At 41.3% G+C, this 23,805-nt stretch overlaps 8 protein-coding genes across 8 annotated transcripts; 5 read left to right on the top strand and 3 right to left on the bottom strand.

Moving 5' to 3' along the window:
* Window positions 1-955: 955 nt before the first annotated feature.
* On the bottom strand, window positions 956-8,991 carry LOC115620461 (probable multidrug resistance-associated protein lethal(2)03659). The gene is made up of 7 exons (XM_030513692.1): window positions 8,510-8,991; window positions 5,733-5,963; window positions 3,684-5,669; window positions 3,190-3,616; window positions 2,875-3,025; window positions 1,861-2,809; window positions 956-1,797 (listed from the first exon to the last, which is right to left on the bottom strand). The coding sequence occupies exons 1-7, from the start codon at window positions 8,587-8,589 to the stop codon at window positions 1,473-1,475; spliced, it is 4,149 nt and encodes a 1,382-aa protein (XP_030369552.1). The 5' UTR covers window positions 8,590-8,991; the 3' UTR covers window positions 956-1,472.
* Window positions 8,992-9,558: 567 nt separating this feature from the next.
* LOC115620813 (26S proteasome non-ATPase regulatory subunit 1) lies at window positions 9,559-13,046 on the bottom strand. The gene is made up of 4 exons (XM_030514239.1): window positions 12,977-13,046; window positions 11,942-12,910; window positions 10,561-11,868; window positions 9,559-10,506 (listed from the first exon to the last, which is right to left on the bottom strand). The coding sequence occupies exons 2-4, from the start codon at window positions 12,873-12,875 to the stop codon at window positions 9,662-9,664; spliced, it is 3,087 nt and encodes a 1,028-aa protein (XP_030370099.1). The 5' UTR covers window positions 12,876-12,910; window positions 12,977-13,046; the 3' UTR covers window positions 9,559-9,661.
* Window positions 13,047-13,257: 211 nt separating this feature from the next.
* LOC115621241 (histone RNA hairpin-binding protein) lies at window positions 13,258-14,395 on the top strand. The gene is made up of 2 exons (XM_030514833.1): window positions 13,258-13,523; window positions 13,582-14,395. Exons 1-2 carry the CDS (start codon window positions 13,362-13,364, stop codon window positions 14,239-14,241), a joined length of 822 nt encoding a protein of 273 aa, XP_030370693.1. The 5' UTR covers window positions 13,258-13,361; the 3' UTR covers window positions 14,242-14,395.
* A 248-nt stretch (window positions 14,396-14,643) lies between these two features.
* Window positions 14,644-15,947, top strand: LOC115621439 (putative nuclease HARBI1). Its single transcript, XM_030515092.1, has 3 exons — window positions 14,644-14,909; window positions 14,975-15,668; window positions 15,730-15,947. The coding sequence occupies exons 1-3, from the start codon at window positions 14,694-14,696 to the stop codon at window positions 15,864-15,866; spliced, it is 1,047 nt and encodes a 348-aa protein (XP_030370952.1). The 5' UTR covers window positions 14,644-14,693; the 3' UTR covers window positions 15,867-15,947.
* Window positions 15,948-17,152: 1,205 nt separating this feature from the next.
* On the top strand, window positions 17,153-19,084 carry LOC115620676 (eukaryotic translation initiation factor 2D). The gene is made up of 2 exons (XM_030514041.1): window positions 17,153-17,624; window positions 17,683-19,084. The coding sequence occupies exons 1-2, from the start codon at window positions 17,204-17,206 to the stop codon at window positions 19,011-19,013; spliced, it is 1,752 nt and encodes a 583-aa protein (XP_030369901.1). The 5' UTR covers window positions 17,153-17,203; the 3' UTR covers window positions 19,014-19,084.
* A 2-nt stretch (window positions 19,085-19,086) lies between these two features.
* On the bottom strand, window positions 19,087-20,263 carry LOC115620678 (phosphoglycerate mutase 1). Its single transcript, XM_030514042.1, has 3 exons — window positions 20,082-20,263; window positions 19,513-20,010; window positions 19,087-19,453 (listed from the first exon to the last, which is right to left on the bottom strand). The coding sequence occupies exons 1-3, from the start codon at window positions 20,182-20,184 to the stop codon at window positions 19,287-19,289; spliced, it is 768 nt and encodes a 255-aa protein (XP_030369902.1). The 5' UTR covers window positions 20,185-20,263; the 3' UTR covers window positions 19,087-19,286.
* Window positions 20,264-20,472: 209 nt separating this feature from the next.
* On the top strand, window positions 20,473-21,501 carry LOC115621252. Its single transcript, XM_030514846.1, has 2 exons — window positions 20,473-20,647; window positions 20,716-21,501. Exons 1-2 carry the CDS (start codon window positions 20,544-20,546, stop codon window positions 21,374-21,376), a joined length of 765 nt encoding a protein of 254 aa, XP_030370706.1. The 5' UTR covers window positions 20,473-20,543; the 3' UTR covers window positions 21,377-21,501.
* Window positions 21,502-22,470: 969 nt separating this feature from the next.
* Window positions 22,471-23,727, top strand: LOC115621104 (UDP-xylose and UDP-N-acetylglucosamine transporter). The gene is made up of 2 exons (XM_030514642.1): window positions 22,471-22,533; window positions 22,591-23,727. The coding sequence occupies exon 2, from the start codon at window positions 22,621-22,623 to the stop codon at window positions 23,599-23,601; it is 981 nt and encodes a 326-aa protein (XP_030370502.1). The 5' UTR covers window positions 22,471-22,533; window positions 22,591-22,620; the 3' UTR covers window positions 23,602-23,727.
* The last annotated feature ends 78 nt before the right edge of the window (window positions 23,728-23,805 follow it).

The following is a 23,805-nucleotide window of genomic DNA, read 5'->3' as shown; positions in this document are numbered from 1 at the left end:
AGCTTTTCATCATTTTCGTACCCCCCAAATAGTGCGATTTTGCAACCAATCTCTTTTGCAATTGAAATCTAATAAGAATTGTTGATCTAGCAGGTTTGATTGCCTTTTAATTTAAATGGGCCTGTCCATTGCATTCTTTTTTATATTCAGACAAAAACTTTCTCTTTAATTTAGTATCAAGAGCAAACATTTGGATGGTACTGTGATTTAAAACATAGACAAATTTAGCCTTATGTTTATCCATTCCTTTTAAAGCAGCTTAAGTGTGCATTCTTTAAGTCCAGTAAATCTCTAGAGAAATTGTGTCAATTTTATTATTTAAACGCCTTTAACTTTGCTTTTATTTCTGATTGCTTGGCCCTTTATTTATAATATGTAGCATATTTATTTTTTTACAATCTTCGCAATCAGCAGATTTAGTTAAAATGGAAAAGGAATAGAAGTATTTTAATTTTATTCTGTATGCACGAAAACTTGGTGAATCGCTTCAATTATCACCATTCACAGCATAAGCCCCACATTTTTCTATCCACCTGCAGGCAACCCGTGGAAAAAAATCGTCATTTGTTTAAGAAGAGTTGCAAGTCCACTAATTCGCAGTGGAAATGTAATTTAATCGAAAGTGAAAGTTGCGATTATAAAGTTGTATGCAGGGATTGCATACTTTTAGGAGCACACTATTAACAATGGCCGACTTAAAACAAATACTTGCACAATTTAAAAAATTATCCTGAGAATAAACCTATGGAGACTCCGACTTGATATATGAAGAGTATTATTTTCCAATCTGCACATTTTTGTACACTGAACCACCGCAAATGGACTAGATGGAGAAACATAGTTGAACCACCAACGATGTGGGTCTTCATCAATTTCTTCAAATCATTTTCGACAACTTTCTCAAAACCCTATAAAGTTCTATGTATATATATACTATAAAAGACAAAATGATAGATTTGTTTAATATTGCTCAGGCACTTTATTGAGATTGTATAATTACTAGCAGTAAATACATATGATAAGTACGAAAGAATTAGTCTACACAGAAACATTGTGTATATAAAAAATAGCACTGTTTGTTATCCTAATATTCTATTCGCATATATATTTGGGATTTGTGCACTTGGCTTGTGTATTGCTCTCGAGCTCTGGGATAATTGAACACAACTTCGATGTAATCGTTAACAAGTGTGACATAACATAAATTCGCTTTAGACCTTAAGTAACAAATAATAATCAAGCACGATAACGAGATTTTCCAAACGATTTGATCTAAAACAGTATGTATGGAAAACATTTACATATATACACATACATAGGTGGTACAAACGAAAAAGTTAAGTAACATTAAGTACAAGTCTTATGTACATTCATCACCGGGTTGCGCCATCAATCAGCGCTAATACTTTCATTTCTCAGGCTCCTATAATCTGAAGTTATATTTCGTGTTTGTTTGTGCATTTAATTATGGGCTATTCTTTTTGTTCCTGTAAATTCAATGAGATATTCATGTCTTGAGCACCAGTTTCATTATTCAGCATTCTTTTGAGGTAACTTTCCTCGGCTGCCTGTTGCAGTGCAATGGAAGTGGATGCGCCTGTGTGATCTACCAACTGGCGCAAGTAGCCACCTGGCCGTTGCAGCAATTCATACGGGTGACCCAACTCTCGCGCCTCTCCTGCATCCATTACCAGCACGCGATCGCTGTCCATAACAGTGTGCAGCCGATGAGCGATGGTCAATACGGTGCAGTTGGCGAACTTTGAACGAATTGTTTTCTGTATGAGCTTGTCCGTTCTGTTGAACAGATGAAAAAGAACAAATAAGCTATGTAAAAAAAAGTTTGTTTTTTTAACTTACTCTGGGTCCACATTGGCCGTTGCCTCGTCCAGAATCAAGATCCGGTTATTTCTTAGTATAGCTCGTGCCAAACAAACCAGTTGCCTCTGACCCACGCTGAAATTCGAACCCCCATCATACATTCGACAATTAAGGCCGCCAATTAATGTCGACACATATGAGCGCAGCTCCACATCTCCCAATGCTTTCCACATATCCTCGTCGGAGCGCTCATCCAACGGATCCAAATTGTAACGCAGTGTGCCTGAGAAGAGCACTGGATCTTGCGGTATGATCGAAATGCGACTACGCAAATCGTGTAGACCTATGTGCTCTATATCCAGATCGTCAATGCGAATCATGCCGTCGTTGCAAGCCAACCGAAAGATGGACTGTATAATCGATGATTTTCCTGCTCCCGTACGACCAACGATGCCAATTTTTTCCTTGGGTTCAATAGTAAAGTTTAGATCCCTCAACACGCAGGACTCTTTGGGCGAATATCGTAGCTTGAAGTTAACAAACTCTATCCGTCCTTTGGTGGGCCACTCCGGTTTCAACTTGAGCTTTTCAGCCGTCTCAAGTGGGGGCTCCGATGGCTGTTCTGTGTACTCCAAGACGCGCTCTACACTGGTCATTTGATTCTCCAATTCGGCCGTCTGACGCATGCCCCACTGGCACATGCCAATCATAGTAGTGGAGTGTAAAATAGCCAGACCTACGTCGCCGCTATTGAAGTTGGTTGGCAACAACAGAAAGCTGAACGTCACTGCACTAATGTAGGCCACGCACACCAGATCAGTCCATAAGGCAAAGGCACGAGTGCAACATAGAAAAAGAAACCAGGCGCACGTGTTATTGTTTTGATATTCATGGAACTCGCTTTCCAAGACAGCTTGTGCTTCTAAGGCGCGTATGGTGGTAAGTCCCTGAAAAGTTTGATTGGTCAGCGAATAGACTGGGCTGCGAGCTACGGACGTAAGAAAATTAATATTGATTCTATTATAAATGACGTACTAATCAAGATAGACTTACATATGGACTCCAGACGCTTGACACTGCGACTTGTGCTGACATAGAGATAACGTATGCTCGCTAAGAGCAGTACAATCACCGCAGCAGGCACCAAAAGCCAATAATTGGCGATCGCTACGATTACCAGCACACCGGAAACATCAATAGCAAACTGAAAGGAAATATTCAGTACTTAAATATTTTAAACTTATTACTAGTAGCTCTTACTAAACCAGAAATACTATTCCACAAATCTTATTCCACAAAATGTTTGAATGATGTGATACTCGTATATTATGACGATTTAGTGAGCCAATATTGTTGGCATATACCTACCGATAAGCAATCCAGCAGAGTATGAGGCAAATCCGTATCCACGGTACGTATATCCTTAGAGAAACGGTTAAGAATGCGACCCGACGAATTCGTGTTGAAGAAGTACATCGTGGCGCGTGTGATTCCCCGAAAGAGACGATCATGCAAACGCAATGAAATGCGCAGGCACATTTTAAAGAAACCGTACGTGCGCATAAGATAAACAATCATTGTGGCACTCAGTATAATAGCATAGAAAATAACCAGCTCCTGTCGTATGCCTTCGTCAACGCTGTTAAGTTCCTTTCCAGATAACTGTACCGTGTCATTTACTGATGGTTCGAAAATTTCGGCTTCTGTACCATTCCCAGACAAAGTAGTGCGATTCGCCATTAAGGGTTCCCTGTTGCTGCTTCCATTAACTGCAATTTTCTCCTCCCAGATGACCCTGTGGATTTAAAGAACAGCAGTTTAGTTAGTTAGGGTCCAACTAAGTAAGGTTTGACCTTATTTACCAGCGAGATAAAAAGTAATCGACGCCCGTTAGCATCGTCCTTGCACTGATGAAAAGCGTAACAATGAGTCCTAGCAGAAATGTGCTTTCCAGCGCCTTGAAATAGGAAGCATACACATTGAAGCCAACCGCACCGACAGCCTGTTGCTCCTGATTAGTTTCCTCGACCTCCTCGTCCGGTCGCAGCAGTTGATTGTGCTGATGATGCTCCATGCTCTTCTCAGAATCACTGCGCGACAAATGGCTGCTGACGCTATGCGTATCGATGCCGCTCTCGTCGTGCGTTTGCTCTAGGAACTGGAACTGGCGTGAACGTTGCAACTGCTGATAGCTACCCTGGGCAACGATCCTGCCGGTTCCCATTAGGAGCAGTTGCTCCACATCGAATAGATACTGCAGCTGATGAGTGACCAATATGCGAATTTTGTTCGACAAGAATTCGCGTATGCAGCGATCGAAGATATGTTTACCGACATGCGTATCCACAGCTGAGAGAGGGTCGTCCAGCAGATAGATGTCCGCTTTTCGATAAACAGCACGTGCCAAATTTACGCGTGCCTTCTGCCCACCGCTCAGACTGACACCACGCTCACCCACCACAGTCAGGTCTCCTCGCGGCAACAACTCCAAATCCCGCTCCAGAGCGCATACTTTTATGACCTTTTTATAGCGTCGCTCGTTGTAGTCCTCAACAAAGACAATGTTGTCGCGTATGGTACCCTCAAATACCCACGCCTCTTGGGCGGCATAGGAGATCTTGCCATGCACCAGAGCCTCACCCTGATCGATGTCCGTTTCGCCAAGCAAAACATTCAGAAAACTGGATTTGCCTGCACCCACGGGTCCGACCACGGCGGCCAAAGTGTTGTCCTGTATATCCGTGCTGAAGTTTTCGATTGCACAGTTTTTGTGACCGTCGCTGGTATCCCATGTGGCTGTTACATTTTTCATCACAACACACTTTTTGGTTGCCTCTGGGTTGTAGTCACGCTGTCGTCCATGTTTCAGGTTTTCAGTGCTCAGCAATGAGCCATTCAGTTCGACATTCTTTTTTCTGTCTACCTCGTCTGACTTGCGCACCTTCTTCGCCTGTTTTTGTTTGGGCTCTGAAGTGATGGACGCCTCCACCTTTCCACCCTCCAGCAGGAACTCCTTACAACGTCTCGCAGAGACAAACGCCTCGGCAATGAAAGTTAATGAAAGTGGCCAAAAATGCACCATTGAATCGTTTAGCATATTGAAATACGAAGACACGATATAGACTTTCTGTGCAGTGATAGCATCGCTCAAGTAGACATAGGAGACAAGAGCCAGAAAAACAGACATAGGCGAGATCATGGACGTGCAACTAAGGGCAGCGTGAATGTACGAAGTACCTCGAATGGCCTTCACTTCCTTCAGACGCACTTCCGCAATAATACGGGCAAAGGACTTCTCCCACGCATACATCTTAATGACCTGTATGCCCTGAATAATCTCATTCATTAGCTTCACCCGCAAATCTGTACGCTCGGCAGTCATCTGACGATAATAAGCAGCCTTTTTCGCTGCCCACGCCTGCAGTGGAATAAAGCTGAGCATGAAGGCAACTCCAATCACCGCCGATATGCCGATCTCGCGATACATCAGCATACCAATCAACAGCGACTCCACCGGTCCTTTCCACGTATCGTGTAGAAAACAAAGTGCTACATCAAAGCGACCCAAATCGTTGGATAGTATGTTAATGGCGCGTCCACGTAGACCATCGTTGCTACTGCTCTTTGACAATTGCAGGCACTTGCGATAAATGAGGCCCGAGAGAGCAAGGCGTAGTTTGGTGCCCACTTGGAATATGTAAAAAATAAACGGATGAAATGTGATCACAGGCACCAGCGAACATATTACAATGCCCAATGCATAAAGATAAGCATCCGTTGTGCTTATCGTATTCTGATTGGTAGCAAAGTAGCCCACCAGACCGCCCAAGAATAGCGGCATAAGACACCTGTAAGAAAGAACAGATCGATATGAACATTTACGGAATTCGTGTCATCAAAATAATACGCACTTGCAACATGACTCCGAGAGGGAATAAAACAGACCCAGAGGTACAAAAATGCAGCCGTAGGCCCGTGCCATCATGCGCACCACACTGGGATTTTTACGCTTCAGCTCATCATCCCATAGATCATGAAATTTATTGGTCACGCGCTCACTGTCCAGCGTGCTCCTGTGCTGATAAAGTTCATCATCTGTGAGGGGACCCTGCAAGCCCCGCTTGAATATATTACGCATCCACCTGCAAAGAGTAAAATAATACAATAAGTTACCTCGACTTTTTATGGCAAAAGCCTGTGCGCTTTTTTGATATCTTGCTGCCACTGCACAATAAAGTAATTATCAAATCTAACTGCAGATTACTGGAATTAACTCTGAGAGCATTATAGACCATATAAGAGTTGCATGAATGCGAACTTACATACTCGTATACATTGTACTGAAATGGTAAATATTTTATAGAGATTGTGTGTGCGACAGGCAGTATGCAGTCGATTCGAAAAGCTGAATTTAAAAGTTATGGCCACTACAAACTTTTATCACCATATACACCACCAGCACTTGGTGTCAGCACAAATGTATACAGATATGTCTCAGGATTTATGGAGGTTTGATTAACTTTTCCTTGGATCCTGCATGATTTTCTAGTCTTTTTTTAATTCCTCCTTCGATTCTGCGTCCTACGATAGAAATTAAATTTATAGAAAATCTAACTATCCTGGAAAGGTCTGTAGGCAAGCTTTTAAATGAGTGCCCCATATACTTGCCTTTAAATGCTATATCGATTTCATCGAGGGATTCAATATTTTGTAGTTTGATATATAATTATTATAATCTTTTTTGCCTCTTCACACATTTCATCGATTCCTGTGACCATACTACTCCCTATTCAAAAACAAAACTTGCAATAATCTGTACCTAGTAATATTAACTTTTAAGCAAGTATTAAATTAGTGTTATAAAATGCATTTAAAGGCGCCATATTGCCAAGCACTCGCCCAATACATATATACGCTTTTTGGTAATATTTGCACACATATGTACATAGGTTTACATACATACATATGTACATGTGTACGTCCTTAAACTCTGTCCATGTGTCCTTTATAAGGAGTTTATATCTATTGGTCATTCCTCAGAAATTATTTAGCCCATATTTGTGAAATTCTGTAGTGCAGGCAGTTCCACGCCTTTAAACATAATAAGCCAAAATTCGTAATTCTTTAGCAACAAACGAATAAAATTACTATAAAATAGTATACCGGAACTAACTTTTTAGTATTCGATAAAACTAAATTAAGATAGTTTGGTTTCTAGCTATTCATGTAAAATACATACATACATGTACATATTTATATTTTAGTGACGCAATCCGTCTAGATAACGTCTACATACTCTTATATTTGTATATACATATATTATGTATATACAACATATATAAGCACATTTCTACTAGGATGGCAACTTACAGAATTTCTGATAACAGTGCTACTCACTCAAAAATCAATGTATAGTAAATATGTACATTTGTATGCATATATAAGACTTTCATGTTTATACTTTTGGTATATTGGTTTTGCGGGACAAGAAAAATGTAACAGGCAGAAGGAGGCATGACCGACCCCAGAAAGTACATACATATGTTCTTGATTAGCATGACAAGTCGTGTCGATCTAGCCCTGTGTGTCCGTCCGTCCGCATTAACACCTGGATCTCAGAGACTATAAGAGCTAGAAACGACAAATTTTGCATAAAGATGCCTTATATGCATACGCAGGAAATGTTTTTTCAGAATATTAGTCCATTGCCCCACAAACCCGCAATTAGTGATTTTTCATAGCTCCCATATTTCTTGGAATTTTTTACTAGGCTATAGTATTACATTCTTGTTTAAGCCTAAAACATTGTGAACGCTAACTCGTATTTTAATTAACGGATTAATACTGATTTAGTTTATTACTAAAAACAAAAATTTGAATATTAACATAAAGGAGTTTTCTGAACCGAACATAGGGTTTTTGGGTCGACAATGTTAGAATTCGGTTTTCGTTTTTATTCCCATGAATGCAGTTGTAAATAAAAGGTAGCACATATTTTTTCTGAGCCATGATATGTTATTTAAAATATTGTGAAATTGACAAAAATAACCATTTACTACGTATGTATGTATGTATATTTAGAATGTAGTTGTCAAGTGCTGAATTTAAAAGCGACATGTTTTGTTCGCAGCCTTTTTGTTTCGCTTCCAAGTTTTAATTCATTGAAGCACATGGGACAACATTTGTTCAATGTTATTCTAATCAATAATTTACCGCAATTTTAATCTAAGTGAACACATGGGCACGTGCCTATAAAAATATTGTAAGCTGTAGTATTTAGAGGCTAGTGCATAGATAAGATTGCGACTTTGAATACGCATAAAACTTTAGTTTGTTTTCATTAATAACACCCACTATAACTAATTTGAATTTGGGTTTTTTGTACTATTTAGCAATGTTATCGCATTACGATTCGCTTCGCAGAGAAATCGTAATTGATATGTATGTAAAATTAATCGCGGCTACGATGAGTAACCTCTTCACAATAAGAAATCACATCGAAAATATTTAGCAACAACAAAAAACGCATTGATTGCGGCACGTGCTTCTCTGGCCTTGGGAGACAGCAAATTAACAATAACGAACCATAAGTTGTTTTTATTTTACTCTCTACCCAGTCGCAGCAAATAAGCGATGTGAAGGAATCGAATGAACAAACATGTCTGAAAGTAAATATGTTTGAACTTACCAAAAACTCCAGCGTGAGAAGGCATTTGCAGTTTTGAAAGGATTATCAGGACGTACAACTTTTCTTCTGGTACGGTTCATAATATATATGTGTGGTTTATTTGGCTTTTTACCGTTAGAAGGCAGATATTAGATAGCCACAGCAATGTGTTTAAATTTTGTTTTTTCCTTATTTTTTATTAATTTGTGGGAAAACAGCAACAAAGAATAAAATTATATGCCGGCAACAAAAAATTTACATCGACAATTAAGCGAGGTCGAGGTCAATTCTCGTCACGGCTGCCGCTCTTTCGAGCACTGTGAAATACCGTTTGTTGGCTTGTTAACAACAACTAATACTGCGCTTTTCAATATGCCTTTCTTCTTAAATCGTTAGGCGTTTTGTCACAACTACAAAGACTTTAAATTGTTTTTAGAAAGTTTTCTCTTATTCTTTGTTAGTAATATTTTACAGAAATTCTGAACACAAAACAAAGACGAAAATAGAAAAAACACGCGCGCACAACAACACCCACGCACGAAAGAAAAACTACTGAGGACAACAATGAGAATTACACGCTTTTATAGTGAGAGTAAGAAAGAGTTGCCACCTTATAACAAAAATCAGTGCAACGTTTTTTAAATGTCCTTTTTGAAACTTTAGTAACACTGTGTGCTAAAAAAATGGCTTTTAAATTTTTAAAGTCAATTAATATTTTTCTTTGAAAGTGTACTAAATAAAATCGACGAAAACCATTTTTTTAATGTAATGTGGCAACTACGTATGCTTTAAAAAGAGTATATTACCGGTGCTTGCGAAATTCAACAGTGAATTTCAAAGCTTGTCGATCCCAACAAACTCTTGAAAGCTTTGCAACAGCATACAAATTAATGAATAGTCGCTTCAATACCGGCAGAGTCAAATACTTTGATAAGGGATAGGAATTTCACAAGATAATTATTGTATTAATCTAGCTTGCGAGTGATATATGGCGTCTATATATGACCATCACCTTCATTTCCATCTTATTTATATTACCATTTTTTTAGGCAATTTTTTATTTCTATTAGTTTGAAGTAATTGTTTAAGTTTATTTTGTTTTAGTACATTTCGTGAAAAGTATGAATGACATCAGAACAAGATTATTTAGATAATGACGAACAACATGCTCATTTATTCCTCAGAGTATTCAAATGCCTCTGGTGGCTCGGGCTCCTTTTCTTCGTCAGCCATGGGACCAAACGCAGCAACCGGTTCTACCAGCTCCTGCATTTCGTCTGATTTTCCAGTATGTTGGAACACAATAATGCCACCAATTGTAACATCCTTAAGTGGCTCGTACGACTGACCACCGATAACGCTAAGAGCTTTCAGCTGCTGGCGTAGCACACGTGCTGGATTCTGGAGGATTTCAGAAGTAGGTTCGGGCTCTTTTTTATCTTTCTTATCTTTCTCTTCTTTTTTATCCTTGTCCGATGATAGAGCGCTTGTGCTACTACTGGCTACCGACTCCTTTTCCTTTTCATCCTCTCTCTTCTTTTCTTTTTCCTCCTTTTTGGGTTTCTCTTCAGTGACCTTCTCATCTGTTTTTATTGTTGCTTCAGATTTGTCATCGTCCTTCTTGCTGCCTGCAGCACCTTCCTTGCTGTCCTCGTCGACATCCATTTTGTCGTCCTCCTTCTTATCGGCATTTTCGCGACGTTTCTGACGTGCTGCAATCGAGAGCACAGCAGTTGCAACTTTCTCACGCTCCTCACTCTTTTTCTCCTCTAGTGGAGCGGGGTATGCGTAGAGCGATGGCTTTGCAGCCGACTTGAACTCCATTTTAGGCATCTTTAAATCCGAATTCAGACCAATTACACATGTTGGCGTAAAGGCCAGCGAAAGAGTGTGTGCCAATGGGAACCAATACCAGTATTGTGTGAAAGCCAACATTCCCACAACCGCTTGAAGATTGGTATGCCCTGTCCGCGACTGTAACGACAGCGTGGCATTACGACCACCGGCATCAATAATACCTGCAATGCAAAACGTTTGAATGGAGGCACAAGAAACAATAGCTTAACACATACCTTGTGCCAAGATGGCACCATATTTGGCCATAACATCCTCGTGCTTGTTGCTAATAACCTCTGCGTACAGCTGACGGAAGAATGTGGTTTTTGGACATGTCAAATCCGTGTGCTGAATCAAGATCATAGCGGATGCAATTAGTGCACCTTGCCGCACAAAATTGACAGGGTCGAACTTGACCATGGGCTCCAGTAGGGCGATGGCTTCACGCAGTCCTGTGCCGGCGCATGCAATACCCAAAGCCATAGCAGCACCGTACCGCACATGAGGATTATAGGATTCGGCCAGCAGGCTGACCACTGAGGGGCATTGCTCTGGTGTGCGGAAAAGAATGAAACCAATAGCTGTCACTGCGGCACGGCGCACATCATCATTGACATCTGATACGGCCACATGCAACAACCTACGAATAGCCTTGTTGCTGCCGGTGCCATTGTAGGCCATAGCCAGGGTGTACATGCCAGAACGACGTAAAACGGGATCTTTATCGGTAGACAAGCTGGTAACCAGAGGATCTGCCTCCTCTAAGCGGGAGAACATGGTCAACGATATACCCACAGCAAGGCCACGCAGAATCTTCTCATGCTGCGTATCCTGAGCATATGACACCATATCCTCAATTGCTTGCGCATTTTTTGAGCCTAGCATGACCATGCCCATGGCAATGCCAGCAGCTTCACCGGTGACTGCATCATCTTGATATAAGTTGAATTTAAGTTGTTCGTACAGATCCTGGCGATGTGTACCCATCGCGGCCAAGCCCAATCCCAGGCAGCCGCCATGACGTATATTCTCGTTTTGTGCTTCCTTCAGCTGTTGCAACAGGTAGTCAATAATATTAGCGCCATGATTTGCGTGTATCAGACCCAAAGCATACAACGCACCACCCTCAGAGTAGCCGGAGCTGGGCCCCGTCTCCTTGGGCAAGTAGCTCTGCATCAGTGCCAGCGAATCCTTTTCATGACCCCGATGGATAACTCCCAGCGAGGCGGTGGCCGTTAACTTGGCCCAATTTGTTGCACGAGCCAACCAGTCTAGATTATCGCGCAGGAATTGATCAGATGTTGTCCCACTGTGCATGAAGGCATTCGCAATGACCGTTGCTGTATGGCAAATGGACACACGGACGGCTTCCTTTGTGCCGCGTAAAATCTGCAGATCAGCGTGATTGCTGCGTATAAGGAATTGCAGCTGCAAATCAATGGAGACCTCACCGGACAATATTGAAATGAGTTTCTCAATATTTTTTTGATGCAGCTTCTCCATATCGTTTAAGGACTCAATGGTGCGTTCAATTTTGGCATCGCCTGCAAAATCATATCAAAAATGTAATGTGTAACTCATAAGTACAAAGATTTATTCGCATTTATCGCATCATACCTTCTTTGTCCTCTTTGCTATCTTCTTTTGCCTTTTCGTCATCACTCTTGGCCGCAGTTTCGTTGGTGCCTTGAGGCTTAAATGTACTAGGCAAGGCTGTTGGAATGGGAGCCGTATCCTTCAGAGCTTGCAAAACATTTCCGAGAAATTCTTGTGTTGCCGACTCATACAGATCAAAGGCAATTTGATAGGCCATTAGATTGTTTGTCTCCACCGAAGAACGCGTAAGTTTATCCAGCATTTCGGCGACGGCCAAAGGATCCTCCAGGAAAATCAAGCACTGACACATATTTACATAATCAGGAACGCCCAAGTCGCGATACAAACCAACCAAGCAACGTAGCACCTCATTGCGGAAGCCACGGTTCTGTATGAGAGACATAGTCACATTATAGGCATACGCCAGCATTCCGCGCACATCGTCCGACTTCATGATGGCCACTTCAAAAATGTCCATGCGTCGTGTCTCGAGTGCTATGCCCAATGCTTGTCGAAACTGGTTGTCGTCAAGGCAGCGCTGAATCATGCGATTTACAATACCCTCGAGACGCTCGTCTACGGGTTTTGCCTCCTTGGGGTTCTCAATGAAGTCCACACGTTGCGCAATATAGAAATCAATGCATTTGGCAATGATTGTTTCCGTGTACTCGTTGCGCGCATTTACATCAAATAGATCGCCAGCGCCCAGCGCATATGTAAGGGCATCCTCAAAGGAGCCCAAGTGGTAAAATACTTTTGACGCGACCATGCCAGCTAACTTATTCTCCGGAAAACTGCGATCCTCATGCAGCATCTCTATCTTTTCAATAGACTCGGAGATTTCTGGCCAGAACTCGTCCACAATGTTGTCGAGCTTCTTTAAGGCAAACACCTTCAGGTCTGGCATCGGTTCGTCAAGTAGGGAAATTATCCCCGCAGCGGACGTGAGACTCATGTTTTACCCTTAATTTTTCCAGGAAATAGTATGTTCTACAAAAAAGTAGGTGACGTGTTTTAAATTTGTGCACAAAAATTTTCTACATACAACTTAATTACCAGTTTCTATGCAGTACTAACCAACAATTCTATGCTTAATATACACTTGATTTTCTTTATGCCGAAAAACGCTAAATCACCAATGCAGTGCTGTAAAACCTGGGTAATTAAAGTGTTGAAAACCGGTGTAGTGGATAACATAATAATAGGCAACTTGGTTAAAAGCCCTGCCAGATCAGCAAATACCATATAAGATTTAATAATTCTTAAAAATAGAATGTGGGCGAAATGGCAGCGCTGTGGTGATGTGCATCCCTGAACAGCATCAAAGCAACAAAAACGCGCGAACGCAGAAATAGTCGAGAAGTGCAACGCAAACAACGAAGGAAGGAATTTGTTTGTAGCACTCAATTTCTCGTGAAAGTCATTATTCACCCTAAGCAACATGTTCTGCGAGGATCAAATAATGTCAGTGGACGATGCAACAGTAGAGAAAGGCGCCGGAAGCCTTAATTCGTCCGGCTCCTCAATTTCAATAGATGCCAAACCTTTGCTTAGCAGTTGGGCGCAAGAAGTAATACGCGCAGAGCTTGGGAACAGCGATGAGGTACGTTTTATAAAAACCCATTGTTCCTTTCAAGGTATATTACAAACTGTGTTTTTAGGCTTCTACATCACTCAATAGCAGCGCCGGCAGCACTACGGGACAGAACCAACAGAGTGTTTTTGTCAAGAATGAACAAATCGAAGTGAGCCAGAAAGAGACATTAATCAAACGTGAGATCTCATTCGAGTTCTTGGATGGTGTCAATGAGGAAAAGTTTGACCGTCTGGTCAAGGAAGAAAAATTAAAGACGCCATTCAAGAGGCGCCATTCCCAGACACCGCCCAGCAACGAGAACAGTCGCAGTAACAGTCCGAACAACAGTTCCTTATCAGCTAATGAAGCCAATGATAATGCAAAACCGAGCCAGAAACCACAATTCAAGGCTCACAAGGAAGAGAAACGGGTACGTCACAATAGCAACAACTCATCAAATTCCTCATCTTCGTCGGCATACGAGACCGATCCAGCCGTCCTGTCGCGTCGCCAAAAACAGATTGATTATGGCAAAAATACTGCTGCCTATGAAAGATACACCGAAGCGGTGCCCAAGACTGATCGTACACGGGACCATCCACGCACACCTAATATATATGGCAAGTACAGCCGTCGGGCCTTTGATGGCTTGGTGAAAATTTGGCGTAAGCAGCTGCACGTCTACGATCCGCCTACTGCATCAGCTACTGAACGGGGTGCCAGTTCAGATTCTGATTCCGATTAAATGATGGTGCAGGGCGGGGCAATTTAAAGGGCGCTACTTAGTTTGAGTTAAAAAGAATGGTACAAAATAACAAGAGCAAAGTTAAAGGAAACTTGTATTTTTCCTTTTATTTAAATATTATCTGTCTTTGTTAATAAAATGCATTTACTAGCAATTTTCCGTGTTTTCAAATTTAACAGAAAATACGAAAATACTCGTAAAAACAAAGTACTTTACACAACAAGTTTTACTTGATTGCTGGGGGTGTGTTGGAATTCGCGGTCTGAACGTATCTGATTCCCCTTCGGTATACATACAGTGTAAACATAAACAAAAAGAAGGATAAGATAAAAAACTAAAAAATGCACGAAGTTAGAGTTTTTGAAAAATTCGTTAAGGATTTGAAATATATGAACGATTTTCGACCATTTCAAGCATCCTCAAATGGAAGACCGTTGATAAAAAGATTTCGAATGAAAAGAAAACGTCAGCGCCGCTTCCACCCACTACTTGATCTCAATGAAAATCAATTTCGGCTTAAATACCGATACACGAAGGAAAATTTTCGTCGTATTATTGAAATAGTCCGCGATGATTTGGAAATCGATTATAATAAGCCTCCGAACAGGAATCAGGTGCCCATAGATCTACAAATTTTATCTGCAATTCGGCTTTGGGGCGGGACTGAGGTAAAATATGTGGCTTGCAGCTGATTGTGGATGTCTTGTGTTAACATAAAAAGATCTATTTATAGCACCCCCAACTGACAGCAATGGCTCATGGCGTAAGTGTGGCCACTATGAACAAAATAACACGACGCGTTGCCTCGGTTTTATCTTCAAAGGCCTCACGCTACATTCGAATGCCAGCAACATTATCCGAGAAGGAGTTAGTCATCCGTTCCTTCCAGTCTTTAGCGAATATGCCCCAAGTGATCGGTGCCCTTGAACATGCTAGTGTACGTCTTCGCATGGACTCACGGATGATTGACTTCGAATCCTCTCAAAGTGGTTCGGAATCGCCTACAGAAGATATTGTACATTTACAGGTTATATGCGATAGCACACATAAAATACGAGACTTGGATATGCGTTCATCGTACGAACTAGATTTAAATACAGCAAAAGAAATGTTCTCTCTCTCAAGAATCAAGGAGCGATTCGAGCAGAATGAATTTCGGGGGCGCATATTATTGGGGAACGACAACGACTCCAATTGCAACTTTTTACTAACTCCAGTGCAATATCCTCGCCAGCAGTCGGAGGAGCTTTACAATCTTGCTCATCACACTACTTTTGCCCCTGTACAGCTTGCAATTAATAAATGGTTCAGTCGATTTGCAATATTAGGAAGTGAACTATGGGCATCTTTTGGATCGGCCAAACAGACGATTACTGCCCTAGCGCTTTTACACAATATGGCCGTTGAGTGGAATGATCCCAGCATAGGTAAGCATCTTTAATCGCTATATCTTATGCATTTTTTATTAAATTGTGAATTTACTTTCAGATATAGAAACTAATACGTGTCTTTATAGACCACTTTTCCTAAATTATATTCCCGATTGCAACTACAATACAACGTCGACGGAACATCGTGTAAGAAAAGAATTTATTAAATCAAATTTTTCATGCAAAAATAAATAGATTACAAGTTTAATTATATATAAATAAAGGAACTACTTCCATTTGTATGCAAATAAAATTTTACATTATGCTGAAAAACAATTTTCAAATTCAATTTTTCAAAAAAGTTCATTTTAATTTTAATATGTTTTTCTACATTTATATGTAAGGTAGATAACCTACATATACATATGTATGTATGTACATACATATATACATAAGTGTTTTAAATGCATTTGCAAAAGGTATCGAAACAGCCCAGTACACAGTAAATCCATTGCACAGTAAATCTTCATTTTGGTTTATGTCTACTGTGAATGACAAATATTGTGAATTGTTTTGTTTGGTTGCGCATATCTTTTGCGGTTCTGTTTCCCTCGTGTGCTCCAATCTTATATTTCTTAAATGTTTCTTAAAGCATACAGACAGAAAAGCAGCACGGCACTGAAGGGTTCGGAGAGCAAAAAGCTGCGTCAGAGGTTACAACAAGCGTTTTCACACATACCAATCGAACAGCTCATACCTGCAAAAGCAAACGTAACGCAGCTAAAGCTTTTGACACATGGCGGTTCGCAGACTACAGTTTTCTGTGTGGACAAACAGCCTATGTTCTTCGAGCTAGAAGAGCAGCCCGAATCTGCAACATCAGGGCAGCTAGTGCCCACGCTATATACCATTTGGTCTACGCCAAACATTCTGCCATTTTTCACAACATTCGAGGGTGTACTACCCAAGCTATCAAATGGAGCTGATTTAATGCTGCCGGGTGTAGTGCCCATGGGCACCGGCCTTAGTATGTATGGACACTATAAAAAGGGACAGCTGGGTAACTTTCAGATATAGAAACTAATACGTGTCTTTATAGACCACTTTTCCTAAATTATATTCCCGATTGCAACTACAATACAACGTCGACGGAACATCGTGTAAGAAAAGAATTTATTAAATCAAATTTTTCATGCAAAAATAAATAGATTACAAGTTTAATTATATATAAATAAAGGAACTACTTCCATTTGTATGCAAATAAAATTTTACATTATGCTGAAAAACAATTTTCAAATTCAATTTTTCAAAAAAGTTCATTTTAATTTTAATATGTTTTTCTACATTTATATGTAAGGTAGATAACCTACATATACATATGTATGTATGTACATACATATATACATAAGTGTTTTAAATGCATTTGCAAAAGGTATCGAAACAGCCCAGTACACAGTAAATCCATTGCACAGTAAATCTTCATTTTGGTTTATGTCTACTGTGAATGACAAATATTGTGAATTGTTTTGTTTGGTTGCGCATATCTTTTGCGGTTCTGTTTCCCTCGTGTGCTCCAATCTTATATTTCTTAAATGTTTCTTAAAGCATACAGACAGAAAAGCAGCACGGCACTGAAGGGTTCGGAGAGCAAAAAGCTGCGTCAGAGGTTACAACAAGCGTTTTCACACATACCAATCGAACAGCTCATACCTGCAAAAGCAAACGTAACGCAGCTAAAGCTTTTGACACATGGCGGTTCGCAGACTACAGTTTTCTGTGTGGACAAACAGCCTATGTTCTTCGAGCTAGAAGAGCAGCCCGAATCTGCAACATCAGGGCAGCTAGTGCCCACGCTATATACCATTTGGTCTACGCCAAACATTCTGCCATTTTTCACAACATTCGAGGGTGTACTACCCAAGCTATCAAATGGAGCTGATTTAATGCTGCCGGGTGTAGTGCCCATGGGCACCGGCCTTAGTATGTATGGACACTATAAAAAGGGACAGCTGGGTAAGCGTTTGGTTTTCGTGTGTTTTTCCAGAATTCTAACGTTTCTCTCTCGTTTTAGTGGCTGTAAATTTGACCAATAACAGCTCTGCAGTTGGAGTAGGTCAGTTAGCTCGCTCCAGTGATGAGTTGTACATGTGTGGTGGTCATGGAGTTGCAGTTAAGATGCTGCACATGTTTGGCGATAAGCTCTGGGGTCATGAGCCTAGCCTTACTCAACAGATACCGACAGTGAAGACAAAGTCTCAGCTAACACCGGACAATTTTCCAGCGCTGGGCACGACAGACCATCCTAAGAAGATGCAAAAAGCTTTGCCCGTGGCAGCGACAGCAGAAATTGAAGCAGAAATGACTAAAGCTGCTATTGTAGAGCCATTAGTACCCTCCGAAGAAACGCACATAAGCTCAGAGCAAAGGGAGTGCGCAGATAATACACCGTCAACATCAACCAATGACGAAACGCCGGAAGGGTCCCCGGAAACAACTCTTAAAAATGCATTTCTGGCTGCGCTTAAGAATAATGGGAAAAAACTACCACTGCCATTGCTGACGAGTAACTTTTATCGCTTATATGTTGTTCCTGAGGCTGGTGAACAGCTCGACCTAAAGAAGACACGTTACAAAAAACTGTCCAATTTTCTTGCCGAAATGGTGGACCAGGGATTCCTTGTGGTACGCGAGGAGAGCAAGGGCGTAGATAAAATCACATCGGTGGATTTGGAACATCCCGAGGTGGTCAACTTCATTACGGACGTCAAGCCTAATGAAGCTAACAATGGCACAGCATCGGAGACACCACTTTTCCATTCCGAGCTGAAGGAGTTGTATGTGGTCACAGATGCCACGGCTGCATTCTTTACGAAAATGAACTATAAACGTGGCGAGGGCATTCCGGTGGGTCAGATTAAGAAAATTGTACGCGAATATGTGAGCAAGCATGGTCTTCTAAATTCGCAAACTAAACTGGTGAAATTAGACGACACATTGCAGGAACTGTGCGAATGTCAGGAGGGCACTCTAGTTACAATTACTTCCATTGTGACCAGCAAGATGGAGCATTCATTTCAAATGTGCAGTGGAAAGGATACGAGTGGAAAACCTCTTATACAAATGTCCTTAGCCACGCGATCCGGCAATAAGAAAGTTACCCTAGTCAGTAATATAGAAGCCTATGGCATTATTCTCAGCGAATTCATCAAGCTGTGCAAACAGGGAGCTGCCGCTAGTACTACTATTGTGAAACTGCCCCATCAGAAGCACGAACAACTGCAAGTGCAGGGAAATCAAGTTCGATTTATATACACTCTACTTACGGAAACATATAAGGTGCCTCCCAAATGTATATTGGGACTCGAACTGGCCAAGGATGGAAAGAAGAATAAACGAAAGTAAGTAATTTACCACGATTCGTGATATGTCCATCCCTGCCCGTTGGGCAATAAACTCTAGTGTGTACGTCTCCATCTGTTTGTTATAATAAATTATTTATTAACTGTAGTGGGGATGAACCAATTACTGCTACGAGAATAACAACAACTATAATGTTTAATCATGATTCAAAGCGTAGTTGAGACGGCGTTGCGTCAACGGTCAGGGTTAAACTTAAATCGCCGTGATAAGCGATTTTGTGCCTCTATTGTATGCTTGTATATGGATTTTGCTCGTTTACTTGGCCTTGCCTTGGGCAGCGACTGCCTCGATGGCCTTCTTGACGGTCTCTTCATCACCCAGGAATTGCATGGAAACCACTGGTTTGAAATTCTCGTCCAATTCATAGACGAAAGGTATGCCAGTGGGCAAGTTAAGAGCCATGATGGCATCCTCAGAGAGGTCTGCAAAAAATTTAAAATCAATAGGCAAACATTTTAAGCTGCGATTAGGGGCCACTCACTATCTAAATGCTTAACAATGCCGCGCAGGCTGTTGCCATGAGCCGCAATCAGTATACGCTTGCCTTCCTTCATTTGTGGAATGATAACATCGTTCCAGTATGGCAGTGTGCGCGCGATGGTTAACTTCAGCGACTCGAACTGTGGGAATTCATCGGGCTTGGGACCATCGGCATAACGGGGATCCTTAACAATGGTATCGTAGTAGGGATGACCGGGTTCCATTGGTGGTGGGGGTGTGTCGAAACTCCGGCGCCAGATTTGTACCTGGGCCTCGCCATATTTTGCGGCAGTTTCGGCCTTGTTCAGACCAGTCAAGCCACCATAGTGACGCTCATTAAGGCGCCAAGTTTTCTGGATGGGGATCTCCTTGTGGCCACTAGCCTGCAGGATGCTAGCGAGCGTTACCTGAGCGCGTGTCAGCACCGAAGTGTGTGCTACATCAAATTCCAAACCGGCATCCTTGACGGCCTTTCCAGCGGCTAGAGCTTCTTCTTTGCCTGTAAGCAAAATTCAAGCATAAGATTGAAGCTATCGACTGATATCACGTATACGTTTGTATATTAATTACCCTTGTCGCTTAGATTGGCATCGTACCAGCCGCAAAATTGATTCTTCTGATTCCATTCGGACTCGCCGTGACGGACCATAACAATTTTGTACTTGCCACCCATTTTAGATGATAACTGCTTAAGTCTGCGGAAAATTATGTATACTTTTCAGGTGCGCTTATAACACAGCACTGTCGCTTTCATCCGCCTGGCGAAAATATGACCTACAAGGGAGCCACTCAAGGTCATAGTTGTCAAACGAAAAAATCTCAGTGCACTGTGAATGACCAATACCGATGTGAATGGTTTGTGGGCGGAAAGCGCAATATTATGTAGGCGCTGCCAACTCACTTGAAGTCAACAGGTGATGGACCATCAGTCTTTTGCTGACTGAGATACAGATACGGATAGTAAACAAAGAAGAATAATCTTTCAGTTTGAATTGCAAGCATCTTTTATTTGCGCCTTTGGCCTTGTCAATTATGGAACCTAAAGTGAGAGCAAGTTGCACCTGGACACAAACGGCTGGCAACGAAATCTCCAAGCTATTGCCAACTCGCATTTCGGACGAAGATGTTTTTGTCAAGTAAGACAAAGGATTTAAGGCCACGCCTGTTTGTTAAGTCACTTTCTTTTTTTAAAATAATGGTACAGGCCCGACTTGTATGACGTAGTGAATGAGGAACGCTCGGCGCTGTTTTTGAATAACCAAAAGCCTTGTGAACTGCAAATTGCAATTTCGCCTCGTTTTAAAATTGCCGCCTTCACACTCGTTTGCAGTGTGCCCAAAGTAGAGCTTTTCCTAGGTCCATCGCAGGAGTATTATCAAACCATCTATGGGGAGTGTATGGAGGAGGATGATGATGAAGTACCTATTAGACCGTACCGCTATGATGTAGAAATTGATCGTTCCGGCATTGCCGACATTAATCTGAAACTGTTAAGTTCGTCCGAAGAGATTTGTATTTATGGTGCCATGTTACATATAGCTCCCAACCCAAATGGCATTACAACACAGTTGGTTAATCCGAATAATTTAAAGATGACACAGGAGCTACTTCAATGTGGCACCGCCGATAATTGTGGTCCGAAATTTCAGCAATTTATGGCTCTAATGCAAAGACAGGGCGAAACCATCCAAAACGAAACAAAGACTAACGCTGATAAGGAAATGTCTATGTCAAGTCTTTATTTAGACATCTGTGCCAAGCTGGACCAGTTGGAGAGCAAAATTTCGAAAAGGCTGGACGACTTTGAGGCGCAGCAAGCTCAAAAGTTGGATAAAATAATTGCAATACTCGAAAAGAAACATTGAGTTACGTACAAAACGCTGAATTTTTAGTTTAAGTAATAACCGTCTTGACATTTGAATTATTCATTTATTTTTGGACAAATATCAACTCTTAGAAATATCAGTATTCCTATTTTGATTAAACGAAATATTTTATTTACAATGCTAATCTAATCAATCACTTGAAAAATAGAGGATATGTCAACATTTTTATTCACCTTTCTTGTCTTGGACGCATTTATTACCTCTTGTTCCAAGAGTCCAGTATTCCTTACACATCTTGTAGTACCAGTGTTTTTTCAGTGGATTTTCACTAGTCTCAGCGTATGATTTGTACATTTTCGCGACATTGACCTCTTCCACAGCATTGTTTCTACTAGTTATTATATGAGTTCGTAAGGCATCTAGGCGTTGCTCCATATTAGGCAGTGCTGGCTTCGGATTCAAACCGCGTCTCGGGTCGTCACGTGGCGTGCAGGTTTCTGTATCATAGTGATGCTCATAGAAATAATAAATTCGACGCGCAGTTATATCTAAGGTGGCAAAGAAGAACTTAGAGCAAACTGGCTCCATTCTGCTACCTATTTCAAATGTGTAGTGAAAGGTGTACTCTCGCCTGGGCTTGATCACGGTTTCGTGTTGTACTCCCTCGGCTAAAGTTTGGGGCCGTCGCTTTTTGGGCACAGTTCGTGCAGTGTACTTCCAATAAAAGTAATTTTTTTTCTCGTCACTTAGACGCCAAAACCGGCAATGGACTTGTTTTCGTTCGTCCTCCGTTATGCGTGCACTGCAATTCAAACGGCAAGTGATGCCACAGCCTGGACGCACATTTCTCTCTCTGACTTCAACACCGCTAGTATTTATATACGATTTCCCAGACTGACGCAAGCGTTTCCGGACGGTCTGTTTCCATTCCTGAGGATTACATGTTCGATGCTTACGGCGCTTTCTCGGATGCACAGCTTGCTCCTTTTTAGTCATTTTTCTTAAAAAAAAAACAATAAACAAAACTAAATAAAACTCACTCGCAGCAAAACAGCTGTTCAATGCGACTAGTGCTGACAGTCGCCCGATATGAATTTGAGTATGTTATCGATAAGCCACCTGTGGCATTTGTTTTGATTTACAGGTGGTCAAAAGAAAGTTGGCTCGTACACACAATGCCCTAGTTAGCAGCGGAGGTGAATCTAAAATATAGAACAATTAAATATTTGTTTAATAATTGTTAAATTCTGCAGGCCACCACAAGTCATTTAGCCGATTGAAAGATGAGTTTACGTGTTACCTTGGCTACAACCGGCGTTTTTGTCGGCTGTTGCAGTGGGATAGTGTTCTTGGAGTTGCTCGTAAAGCTAGACCCAGGAGCAGGTAATCTTATAACAGCTGCGCAATTTGCATTTATTGCACTGGAAGGTTTTATATTCACTGCAAAACTTGGTCGTGCTAAGCGCATAATTAGCCTAAAAGATTATGCGCTGTTAGTGATCATGTTTTTTATGACCAGCGTGTGCAACAACTACGTTTTTAAGTTTAATGTACCGCTGACGTTGCACATGATCATACGTGGTGGTTCGCTAATATCCAACATGTGTCTGGGCACCCTTATACTTAAGCGGCAGTACAGGATTAGTCAGTATATAGCTGTAATTATGATAAGTCTGGGCATATTTATATGCACGTACTTTTCTAGTCGCCAGTTAAGAAATGATTCTTATTCCACCGAGGAAGCGGATATGTTTTGGTGGTTCGTGGGCGTGCTTCTGCTTGTTTTGGCCTTGTTCGTATCCTCTTACATGGGCATTACGCAGGAACTACTGTACAGACGCCATGGAAAGCAAGGGCGAGAAGCTCTTTATTACACACACTTGCTTCCGCTTCCTTTCTTTTTATTGCTGCACGACAACATAACAAAGCATTGGTCACTCGCCTTCGAAAGCCCAGCTTATAGATTGCCCTTGCTAGGCGTTGCTGTGCCTCTCATGCTGCTGTATTTGCTGGGCAATGTCCTAGCCCAGTATCTCTGCATTAGTTCAGTTTATACTCTGACCACGGAATGTACTTCGTTAACGGTTACATTAATTCTTACTCTGCGAAAGTTTGTTTCGTTATTATTCTCGATTCTCTACTTTCGCAACCCCTTTACCCTTTATCATTGGGCCGGGACACTACTCGTTTTTGTGGGCACCTTGATGTTTTCCAATGTTTTGAGTTGGCGCAGCACAAAAGTAAATACTGTGAAAAACAAATGAACAATTAAATAAGACAAACAAAACCATTCCATTTTAATTATGAACAAATATTTGTTATTCGGTGTTTGTTTTCTACATTTAAGTACAGACAAAATAAAAATATAAAAATTCTTAGAATTGATCATTAAAAGGCGTAAAACACTACGAGTGCTGTAGTTTCGAGGCTGGCGCCCGATGCTTTGGATGCTGGCATATTTGATCATT

This window comes from Scaptodrosophila lebanonensis, unplaced genomic scaffold (assembly GCF_003285725.1).
Source record: "Scaptodrosophila lebanonensis strain 11010-0011.00,11010-0021.00 unplaced genomic scaffold, SlebRS2 tig00000024-arrow-pilon, whole genome shotgun sequence".
Classification (NCBI taxonomy): Eukaryota; Metazoa; Arthropoda; class Insecta; order Diptera; family Drosophilidae; genus Scaptodrosophila; species Scaptodrosophila lebanonensis.
This window is presented reverse-complemented; position numbering and strand designations above follow the sequence as displayed.

Excerpts from the sequence above, each read along its gene's own strand:
- LOC115620461 (XM_030513692.1), bottom strand. The coding sequence starts at position 8,589 with ATGAACCGTACCAGAAGAAAAGTTGTACGTCCTGATAATCCTTTCAAA. Across the intron at positions 5,964-8,509 it reads TTCTCACGCTGGAGTTTTTG|GTGGATGCGTAATATATTCA; the intron begins GTAAGTTCAAAC and ends TACTCTTTGCAG. Across the intron at positions 3,026-3,189 it reads CTCTGCTGGATTGCTTATCG|TTTGCTATTGATGTTTCCGG; the intron begins GTAGGTATATGC and ends ATTTCCTTTCAG.
- LOC115620813 (XM_030514239.1), bottom strand. The coding sequence starts at position 12,875 with ATGAGTCTCACGTCCGCTGCGGGGATAATTTCCCTACTTGACGAACCG. Across the intron at positions 11,869-11,941 it reads TAGCAAAGAGGACAAAGAAG|GCGATGCCAAAATTGAACGC; the intron begins GTATGATGCGAT and ends ATGATTTTGCAG. Across the intron at positions 10,507-10,560 it reads TGGTGCCATCTTGGCACAAG|GTATTATTGATGCCGGTGGT; the intron begins GTATGTGTTAAG and ends TTTGCATTGCAG.
- LOC115621241 (XM_030514833.1), top strand. The coding sequence starts at position 13,362 with ATGTTCTGCGAGGATCAAATAATGTCAGTGGACGATGCAACAGTAGAG. Across the intron at positions 13,524-13,581 it reads AGCTTGGGAACAGCGATGAG|GCTTCTACATCACTCAATAG; the intron begins GTACGTTTTATA and ends CTGTGTTTTTAG.
- LOC115621439 (XM_030515092.1), top strand. The coding sequence starts at position 14,694 with ATGAAAAGAAAACGTCAGCGCCGCTTCCACCCACTACTTGATCTCAAT. Across the intron at positions 14,910-14,974 it reads GGCTTTGGGGCGGGACTGAG|CACCCCCAACTGACAGCAAT; the intron begins GTAAAATATGTG and ends ATCTATTTATAG. Across the intron at positions 15,669-15,729 it reads GTGGAATGATCCCAGCATAG|ATATAGAAACTAATACGTGT; the intron begins GTAAGCATCTTT and ends ATTTACTTTCAG.
- LOC115620676 (XM_030514041.1), top strand. The coding sequence starts at position 17,204 with ATGTTTCTTAAAGCATACAGACAGAAAAGCAGCACGGCACTGAAGGGT. Across the intron at positions 17,625-17,682 it reads CTATAAAAAGGGACAGCTGG|TGGCTGTAAATTTGACCAAT; the intron begins GTAAGCGTTTGG and ends CTCTCGTTTTAG.
- LOC115620678 (XM_030514042.1), bottom strand. The coding sequence starts at position 20,184 with ATGGGTGGCAAGTACAAAATTGTTATGGTCCGTCACGGCGAGTCCGAA. Across the intron at positions 20,011-20,081 it reads TGCCAATCTAAGCGACAAGG|GCAAAGAAGAAGCTCTAGCC; the intron begins GTAATTAATATA and ends TTTTGCTTACAG. Across the intron at positions 19,454-19,512 it reads CATTGTTAAGCATTTAGATA|ACCTCTCTGAGGATGCCATC; the intron begins GTGAGTGGCCCC and ends AATTTTTTGCAG.
- LOC115621252 (XM_030514846.1), top strand. The coding sequence starts at position 20,544 with ATGGAACCTAAAGTGAGAGCAAGTTGCACCTGGACACAAACGGCTGGC. Across the intron at positions 20,648-20,715 it reads GACGAAGATGTTTTTGTCAA|GCCCGACTTGTATGACGTAG; the intron begins GTAAGACAAAGG and ends ATAATGGTACAG.
- LOC115621104 (XM_030514642.1), top strand. The coding sequence starts at position 22,621 with ATGAGTTTACGTGTTACCTTGGCTACAACCGGCGTTTTTGTCGGCTGT.